This window comes from Myotis nattereri, assembly GCF_964212035.1.
Source record: "Myotis nattereri genome assembly, chromosome: 10".
NCBI lineage: Eukaryota > Metazoa > Chordata > Mammalia > Chiroptera > Vespertilionidae > Myotis > Myotis nattereri.
In genome coordinates, this window is record NC_138085.1 from 23438035 (window position 1) to 23448478 (window position 10444).

The following is a 10444-nucleotide window of genomic DNA, read 5'->3' on the forward strand; positions in this document are numbered from 1 at the left end:
ATAGAAGCATAGCTATGGCAGCACAGGGTGGAGACTTGAAAGTGTACACATAAAAATGTAAATTATCTGAAGTTTAACGTGACCAACTTTGGAGTGGGAATTTCCCATATAATTGTTGCATTTTTCCCAATGATGAGACAAAACTTGGAATAGTTCATTAAAGTAATACACACATTTAAAAAACATTGTAGGCTGGAGTGTAAGATATTTTTTAATGAATACATTTCTTTTCTTCTTTAATAGTTTACTGCCGGAAACATTAATTGGAAGCATGTCCAACATTCATTTGTTGATATTTTATCGCCAAATTCTTGGAGATGTCCTCCTAAAAGACAGGTTGAGCATGCAAAGTGCTGGTAAGGGGGTCTTTGCAATTTCCTTTTGTACAGTAATGCATCATGCTTTGAGTAAATGTAACCTATGTTAGCCTGTATCTTCTGCTTCCAAAGGTGAGACCACGGTCATGAGAAAAGTGAGGTTGGAAAAAAACACAGAAAGATGAACACAAGTTTCTAGTCTTAATCTGTTCAGAGCCACTTCACTCCCCTCCTAAAAGCTCTGTTTACGTGGTACAAGACTCATTCCAGAACCCTCTATGTTGTGGATATAGGCGGGGATGGAGGTTGAGGGGGCAGCTTTGAGCTCCTAGAGGTTAAAGTGTTAGAATGTGTTGTCAACAAATCTTGTGACACAGTGATTCTAATTTGAATATATGTTATGTCTGTTGCAGTAAAACATATTGGATAAAGTTTGTGTAAATCCTTTTTGGTCTTTGTATTTCAGATTTAATCAGTAATCCCGTATTGGCCACCTTCCCCAAGCTCTTGGAGCAGCCTGACGTGATGGATGCGCTCAGGGTGGGTAGTATCATGATGGGAATCTGGTGGGTTCTGAAAGCAATTAAATATACAACATTAGTGCATTCTGACACCTATTCTTTTTTTTTTTTTTTTTCCCCCTATTTGGATGACATCTCCTGATCTGTGTCCATTTTTTAGCTGACTTGGGCTCATCCTTCCTTTCTTAGCATGAGTATTACTTATCCAGGCTTCCTAGCACCCAATAAGCAGGTGAAGGGCATGCTATGTACACTGTTGCAATCTCTTATTTGTTTTTTGTTCCTTAACTTAAGATGGCCACTAATTGTGGCCTAAGAGCAAAAATCCAAAATGGTTTGTTATATACATGAACTGAGTTCTCAGGGGAGAGTCAGGGCACACATATCATTTTTTATTTAATTCAACATATACTTTCTGCTGCACGAAATAGCAGCTGGTTGAACCACATGAATTCTTCAATTTTCAGCCATTTTTGACCTTCAAAATGTCAATTTTATAAAGTTCAACTTATCATAACAGGGTCAAAAACATTAGAAGACCTGTATGCCCACAAGGCAGATGTTCAGATACCATGGCATGTGCCACAGGGGAAGCATGACCAGTTCCTTGGAGACTTAATAAGGCAGCAAAGGAGGACCAAGGACTGTTCCATTAAAGAGCTCCTGGGTGAGATGGACCTAGTACACGCTGGGGCCAAGTCCGGTTTTGACATGCTGAGATGGGAGTGAAAGACATTACAGAATAGATCCCAAGATGGCTACAGAGTAGATGGAAACTACACTCATCTGCTCCCCACCCCAAACTGGGTTTACAGCTAAATTATAGAGCAGTCAGCCTGAATAACCAACTGAAGGCTAGCTAAACTGAAATATATACCAAGGATTTATAGAAGAAGCCACTTAGAGACTGGCAAGAAGAGTGGAGACGTGGAAAGGGCTGGCCCCCACACCCAGGTGTGGCAGTGGCTGAGAAGCTGGAGGGATATTATGGCTACAAAACTCCCCCAGTATCATGGCGTCTCAACCCCATGTAGAGAGAACACAGAGCATCAGAGATGGGAACAGGAACCCACATGGCATCTGATGGTGAAAATCAGTGGGTCTTCAGTCCACCTGAAAGACCCAGATGCCACCTTCACAGGGATGAGCAATCCTATTGTTAACAGCAGCAGCCTGGGGAGGGCACCACCTGGTCACTGCTAGTGAGACCACTCTGCCATGCTTGGGTCTTATGGAGGGATCTGCTGGCTGTACCCAGCAATAACTTTTGGGGCCCTCTTTTTCTAGGAAGACTTTTGGTGAAGATTCAGACAGTGACTAAACTGTGTGACTTTTGTAAGAATGCTGGTCTCACTACCTTGAGCACATAGCCAGCGTCCCTTCCCCACTTGTTGAATCACTTAGCAGGCCTGCTGAGTTCAGTGGTGCAGGGGGACCAGAGTGCTATGCAGAGCTGGGACTTTCAGACCAGTCTCTTGGGGAAACTTTGTCCAGCAACCAGACAGGCAGATGCTGGGGTGTGTGGCTACTCCTGTCTTTCTAGTGATTTCAGTCTCTGCTACCCAGGAAGGGGAAGATGTGCCTGTCCCCTCTCTTATAGACTTCAGGGCACCCTCCCACCCGCCACTGGGAGACTGTTGGGATCAGCCCTGCCAAGTTCTGGATACCCCATCCCATTGGGCTCAGTTCTGTAAGGGGAAGGGAGAGTAGCTCAGAGCTGGGGCATTAAAAATGTAAGCCCCTTGGAGGCTATTGTCCGGGGCTGGGGCAAAGTGCTTAGCTCCCTCCTGTGGGCTGTGCTGGCATCATCCCCATGGGAGACTCCTTTGATAGGTCTGCCTGAACCTGAGGCAGCTTAGGTTGCTCCTGCAGGACAGCCGGCTGCACTGAACCTGAACCTGCAGTGAGCTCCTCCAGGGGGAATTAGAGTTGGAGACTCATACAGAGACTGAGTGGTTTGGCTCTGGAGTAGGGGCCACTTTTTCCTCATTGAGTGCCTGACTGCATGATCCAAGTAGGGACCCATTAGCCCTGTCCTCCCAACCCCAGTTATCCCACCCTACTGAGCTTGCAACCTGTGGAAGGGGATGTGGTTTGTGGCCACCCTGTTGGGCCCACTCAACAGTCATTTTTTGGCAAGAGCTGGAGGAAGACCAGGCAACTTTAGGATGAGCCAGAGTAGCTGACAGGTGGAGGTGGACCTCAGAGAGCCATGGTCCTTTTACAGATCTGCCACCAGCTCTAACCCGGAGGAAGCCGATCATTATATAGAAATTGACCCCTCCTCCACACACCCAGGTCCAGTAGATGCAGCCACAAATAGTGAACAGAGTGGTAGCTCCAGACAGGTTGCCTACAGTCAGTTACACACAACATCTGACAGTGACCTGTACCTAAACCCCACCCAAGTGGACCCAGAACCAACTCAGCCAGTGGTGGGCTGCAGATCAGACCAGAGCTCAACCCTAGTAGCCACACAAGCTGCACACCCAAAGGGGAATTATAGCAAGCACCAGACCCTCCTAGAAACAACTCTGCCTCAAGGGGCAGCCTCTGAACAGTGTCTCATACACAACATCTTGTATAGTCAGCCAGGCTGAAAGATTAACTTTATCTACAAAAGGGCCAACAGCACTCAAGACTCAACTACAACAGGAGGGTGTACATAGCCCATAAAAAAACCCCCAAAACACTTTTGGAGCAAGGAGCTCAGATGATCTAGAAGGTTGTGCCATTAAGCACAATGAGACACCATCATCATAAAGCCATCATAACAAGTTTGGCAATCATAGCAGATCTACCTAATGCAGAGAGACAAAATGGAGAGATAAATAAATAGGGCCCAAATGAAAAAACAAGATAAATCCCCAGAAAAAGAATTAAATGAAATGGAAGCAACCAAAATACCAGAAGCAGAGTTTAAAACAATAGTTATAAGGATGCTCAAGGACCTTAGGGGGAGAATGGATGATCTCAGTGAGAACTTAAAGAGATAATAAGCAATAAAAAGGACATAGAAACCATAAAAAAAGAACCATTTGGAAATGAAGAATAGAATATCTCAAATGAAGAATACACTAGAAGGAATCCATAGCATATTAGATAAAGCAGAGGATTAAATCACCAATTTAGAGGACAAGATAACAGTAAGCACCCAAGCAGAGCATAAGAAAAAAAAAGAAAGAAAAAAAGAGAGAGAATTAAAAAAAATGAGGACAGTCTAAGGGACCTCAGGAACAGCATCAAGCATAACAACATCCACGTTATAGGGGTACCAGAAGGAGAAGAGAGAGAGCAAGGGATAGACATGAAATAATGTTTGAAGAAATAATGGCTGAAAACTTTCTTAACCTGGTGGAGGAAAAAATTGTACAAGTTCAGGAAACAAAGAGAGTCCCCATCAAATTCAGGAAACCCTAAGAGACCCAAACCAAGACATACTATAATTAAAGTGGCAAAGGTTAAAGGCAAAGAGAATCTTAAAGGCATCAAGAGACAGAAAAGAAAAAAAAAAAGGCATCAAGAGAGAGACAGTTACCTACAAGTGAGTTCCCATAAGGCTGTCAGCTGATTTCTCAACAGAAACACATCAGCCATGAGAGATTGGCATGAAATATTCAAAGTGATGAAAAGCAGGGACCTGCAACCAAGACTATTATATCCAGCAAGTCTATCATTTAAAATTGAAGGTGAAATAAGGAGCTTCCCAGAAAAAAAATGCTGAAGGAATTCATTACCATTAAACCAGTATTGCAAGAAATGTTAAAGGGCCTACTGTAAGAAAAAAAAATATAGAGAGAGAGGAACATAAGTATAAAGTATAAAATGTAATAAATAAATGCTCATCAATAATAACCTTCAATGTAAACAGATTAAATGCTCCAAAAGACACAGGTAGCTGAAAATGGATAAGAAAACATGACCCATGTATATGCAGTCTATAGGAGACCCATCTCAGAACAAAATAGTCACATAACTGAAAGTGAAAGAATGGGAAAAAATTATTCCATGCAAATGGAAAGGGAAAAAGAAAGCTTGTGTAGCAATATTTATATTTGACAAAATATACTTCCAAACAAGGTAATAACAAGAGACAAAGAATATTACTACATAATACTAAAGGGATTGATCCAACAAGAGGATATAATCCTTGTAAACATGTGCACCTAAAATAGGAGCACCTAAATATGTAAAGAAAATCTTGGTGAACATTAAGGGAAAGATTGACAGCAATACAGTCAAAGTAGGGGATTTTAAACACCCCCATTATCATCAATGGATGGATCTTCCAGACAAAAATATAACAACAAGGAAACAGCACACTGGGTCAGGTTGATTTAATGGATATTTACTGAACATTTTATTCCAAAAGCAGAATATACATTCTTCTCAAGTACCCATGCAACATTCTCAAAGATCACATGTTAGGACACAAAATAAGTCTCTACAAGTTCAAGAAGATTGAAATCATATCAAGCATCTTTTCAGATCACAATGGTATGAAACTAGAAATTAATTATAATAAAAAACCTAAAAAACATTCAAACACATGTAGGCTAAATAGTATGTTATTAAACAATGACTGGGTTAACAGTGAGATCAGGGAAGAAATAAAAAATTACTTGGAATCAAATGGAAATGAGCACACAACAACCCAAAACCTATGGGACACAGTGAAAGCAGCCCTGAGAGGAAAGCTCAGGATTAAGGCCTACCCCAAGAAACAAGAAAAATCTCAAACAATTTAACCCTATATTTAAAAGAGCTAGAAAAAGAACAACAAACAAAGCCCAGAGTAAGTAGAAGGAAGGAAATAATAATGATCAGAGTGGAAATAAATCACATAGAGACTAAAAAAATAAAACAAAACAAAAACAACAAAAGATTAATGAAACCAGGAGCTGATTCTTTGAAAAGATAAACAAGGTTGACAAACCTTTAACCAGATTCATCAAGAAAAAAAGAGAGAGGACCCAAATAAATCCAAATGAAAGATAAGTAACAACTGACATTACATAAATACAAAGGACTGTAAGAAAATACTATGAACAACTGTATACCAACAAATTGGTCAACCTGGGCGAAATGGATAAATTCCTAGAGACATACAATCTTCTAAAACTGAATTAGGAAGAATCAGAAAACCTGAATAGACCAATACCAACTAATGAAATTGAAGCAGTAAAACAAACAAACAAAAAAACTCAGCAAACAAAAGTTCTGGACAGGATGGCTTCATAGGTGACTTTTACCAAACATTCAAAGAACTAATACGTATCCTTCTCAAACTATTCCCAAAAATTCAAGGGGAAAAGACAAGCTCATCTTACGAGGCCAGCATTATCCTAATTCCAAAACCAGATAAAGACACTACAAAGAAATAAAATTATAGGCCAATATGCCTGATGAATACAGATTCTAGATTCCTCAACAAAATATTATCAAACCAGGTCCAGCAATATATTACAAAGGTCATACTCCGGCCGTGAGTCTAAAGTTGCTGAGTGCCCTTCGCGTTAAGTCAGATTCCTTACAGAGTTTGTGACGTGTGAGCCTCTTACTGTTAACTTAGCCAAGTTCAGTTTGATGTTGGCGCTTTGATGATGATGGTGGCTCCTGGTCTGGTTAGTGACGCGCTCTGGCCTCCAAGGGTCCTCTTCAAACTCTGGCCCCAGGCACAGCCTCCAGCAGTGGAGGAGCACTGCCCCTAAGGCAGTTCTTCTGGGAGGAACTGTGAGCATCTAGGGGTGGCTCCTGCCAGCGAGGGTCCTGCAGAGGGAAGGGGGGGGGGGCGCACCTCTGTGGTCTCGGTGGGGAGCTTCTTTGTTTCATGGACACTCTTCTCTTGGTGCCACATGTCATGTTCACACCAGGGCCTCCCCACTGAGGTAAGTTGATGCATCCACAGAAACCATGAACTCAGGCGCCCGCGGGGGGGTACCTGCCAACAGGCACCATGTGAGTCCCAGGAGCGAGCAGCTAGAGCCTGGGCACCCCCTCGGGTACAGTGTGCTGAGCTGGCACCAGAGGCTTCGATCCTGACTTCTCTGGGACTCCCTGAACTCTGGGTTTTTATTTCTGTAAAAGAGCGTTGGTGAAGCCTCGTGGGCAGGTGGAAATATTGACTTGCAAGGCTGTCCTGCATTTGTGTCCCGTGACGACCGTCATCTTCCAGGCAGACTATAGACAAGTGTGGTATCGGCAGTTTTCGAGGTCTCTACTGGCTCACCTGCAAAGCTTGCTCGTGTTTTATTGTTCAGGTGCTGTGTCTGTGCAGTTTGAATGTGAGTGTTCACGTTTCACTGATTCTGATCGTAAATTAGTTTAACGTGTAAGAAGCGCGGGCTTCTGGGGCATCCCTCCCCACCTGGCCGGTCTGGCTCCATGGTTAGAAGCAGGCGCCCTCAGAAGCTCTTATGGCGGCGGTCCTGACAGGGTTCAACCCCGTCCACCAGCTTAATTGCAGTGAACTTGCAGGCGTGTGGGAAAGACTTGCGAACCCTCAGATTAATATGTCATTTGTTTCCTTTTCAGAGTTCGTGGGCTGAGAAAGAAAGTACATTAAAAAGATCGGAGAAGGTAATGTGCTTTTCCACGTGCACTTAATATCCCACATTCTAACATGGGCTCTTTTTTTAGCTAAAACAACCATAGTCATACTCCTCTCACTCTCTTAAATGGTGTCATTATGCTTGTAAAGACACGTTCCAGGAGTGTCTGGTGCCGATTCCTAATGTGAACCGACGTTGGACTGAGAGTCATTTCAGGTCACTGAGTGTCATTTAGTTGAGGGGAGATTTTAAATCAAAGCTTCCAGTTGACTATTAAATTTTTCTTATTTTTAAAAAATTCCTCCTGCTCTCAAAGTGTATAACAGGTAAGGAGAAGGAAAAGGAAAATTGGCTGAGCCATGTCAGACATTGGAAAACTGGCTTCACAGTGTTCTTTCGTTGTATTTACTTGGACCCCACCCGTTGCCAAAGAAGCATGGTCATCACACACCAGCAGCACCATCCCGGTCAGTGAGCAACACCCTGACTGCTCCACTCCAGGGTCCAGTAGACGGTCCTGGACAGGGCCACCTGGTTGGTACTTTTGGCTTTGCGGGCCCTATGTTCTCTGTCACAGTGACTCAGCTTTGCCATTGTAACATCTGAGCGTGGCTGCTTCTATAAAACTTGGTTTATAAAAAGTAGCAGGGGCTACATGGACCCATGGGCCATGGTGTTTGAACTTCTAAAGCCGTAATTATCTACAAACTAAAAACCCTAAACATTAAAAAAAAGTATCCATATTGTATCCTTATTTGACCTTTGCCAGAATTGGCAGTTTAAAAAATATATTTTTTTATTGACTTCAGAGAGGAAGGGAGAGGGAGAGAGAGAGAGAGACAATAAGAGAATTATCCATTGGCAGCCACCTGCATGTCCCACCCTGGGGAATGAGCTCAAAACCCAGGTATGTGCCTGGCTGAGAATCGAACTGTGACCTCCTGGTTCACGGGTTGACATTCAACCCCTGAGTCACGGGCAGGGCTAGAAGTGGAGGCTTAATGCTATTCTGGTGTAGCCATGGACAAGGTGTTGGCCTGTGGAAACTGCCCTGCGCACAGGGTGTGCTTGGAGGGCACATCTCTGTGCAGACTCTGCAGTGTGTGGACGCCTCCACCTTCCGAGTGCCCTGCCCTGTGATTCCCACCCAGCCTGTCCGGTGGGGCTGAATGGCAGTGTCTACATTGCAGTCCTCTTGTGGTGGGGAGAGTCTGACAGCGGGTCCTTACTGCTGGGGCCCTTTCTCTGGGTTTCATGCTTGTGGCCCTTCCCTTGTACACGTAATCGTCGAATGTGCTGTGATGGGATTAAGGGGCACAGCTGGCTTCATGGTGTGCTTTTGTTGTATTTACTTGGACCCACACCCTTGTCACCAGAATTAGACATCAGCGCCCATTCTCCTTGGTGGGAAGTGAGACCTCAGTGGCCTTAGCAGAGCCCCGGTCTCGAGGAGTCGGCCGCCCCTCTGCTCCACGTGATTCAGTGACTCCTTTCCACTGAGGGGCTGCTTCCTGCTGCGTCCCTGGTGCAGAGCCGCTGGCCGACCCACCAGGCACCGTGCACCTCCGCCCACCTGCAATGGCTTTTCGTCAACAGAGTTCATAGAATCTAACGCTTAATGAGGCGATCCACTCACAGTGACTTGTGGTGTTTCCCCAGAGAGACACAGAGTTCCTGAAGGCTGCGTTTCTCCTAGTTTACCACGACTGCGCGGTGCCCCTTCTCCACTCCACACTCCTGCCCCCGTTCAGGTGGGCAGAGGAGGAGACCGAGGCCGCGCGGCGGAAAGCCATCGCGGACTTCCTGACGCAAAACCGAGAAAACCAGGGCGCCCTCCCGGCTCTGCTGTCACCAGAGGGTGTCCATGAACCTTTCGACATTTCAGAGCAGACCTACGACTTCCTGGGCGAGATGAGACAGAACGCAGCCTGACTGGTGGCCCGCGGCCCTCCGGGCCCACCGTGCTGCCCACCATAAAGTGCAGCCAGAAGTAACCGTCCCGTCGAACTTAGCTTTACTCGTCCTTGTGTGGACCACATTCTATAAGAAATACCCATCTGGTCATGTGAATCTTTTATTTTTTTTTCCCCCAGTTTTTATTTTTTCTTATTTTTTCCTTTTTTTTTTAAGATTCTTAATTAAATCTTTATTGTTCAGATTATTACATTTGTTCCTCTTTTTTCCCCCCATAACTCCCCTCCTCCCAGTTCCCGCCCCACCCTCCGCCCTCACTCCCCACCCACTGTCCTCATCCATAGGTGCACGATTTTTGTCCAGTCTCTTCTCTCATCTCCAACACCCCTTTCCCCCCCAAGAATAGTCAGTCCATTCCCTTTCTATGTCCCTGATTCTATTATGATCACCAGATTATTTATTCACTTGATTCTTAGATTCACTTGTTGATAGATGCATGTTTGTTGTTCATAATTTGTATCTTTACCTTTTTCTTCTTCTTCCTCTTCTTAAAGGATACCTTTCAGCATTTCATATAATACTGGTTTGGTGGTGATGAACTCCTTTAGCTTTTCCTTATCTGTGAAGCTGTTTATCTGACCTTCAATTCTGAATGATAGCTTTGCTGGATAAAGTAATCTTGGTTGTAGGTTCTTGGCATTCATCACTTTGAATATTTCTTGCCACTCCCTTCTGGCCTGCAAAGTTTCTGTTGAGAAATCAGCTGACAGTCGTATGGGTACTCCCTTGTAGGTAACTGAGTTTCTTTCTCTTGCTGCTCTTAAGAGTCTCTCTTTGTCTTTTGCTCTTGGCATTTTAATTATGATGTGTCTTGGTGTGGTCCTCTTTGGATTCCTTTTGTTTGGGGTTCTCTGCACTTCCTGGACTTGTAAGTCTATTTCTTTCACCAGGTAGGGGAAGTTTTCTGTCATTATTTCTTCAAATAGGTTTTCAATATCTTGCTCTCTCTCTTGTTCTGGCACCCCTATAATTCGGATGTTGGTACGCTTGAAGGTGTCCCAGAGGCTCCTTACACTATCTTCGTATTTTTGGATTCTTTTTTCATTTTGCTTTTCCGGTTGGGTGTTTTTAGCTTCTTCGC

The 10444-nt window shown here is 44.1% G+C and overlaps 1 protein-coding gene across 4 annotated transcripts in view; it reads left to right on the forward strand.

Moving 5' to 3' along the window:
• The window catches only part of NPHP1 (nephrocystin 1), an 81441-nt gene extending 71891 nt beyond the window's left edge, over nt 1–9550 (forward strand). For all 4 annotated transcript variants that reach the window (XM_081100891.1, XM_081100890.1, XM_081100892.1 and 1 more), the window contains 4 exons: nt 244–356; nt 784–857; nt 7373–7417; nt 9049–9550. In XM_081100891.1, the coding sequence (XP_080957017.1) occupies nt 244–356; nt 784–857; nt 7373–7417; nt 9049–9321 (505 nt within the window). In that variant the 3' untranslated portion in view covers nt 9322–9550. The remainder of the gene's footprint in view (nt 1–243; nt 357–783; nt 858–7372; nt 7418–9048) is intronic.
• The last annotated feature ends 894 nt before the right edge of the window (nt 9551–10444 follow it).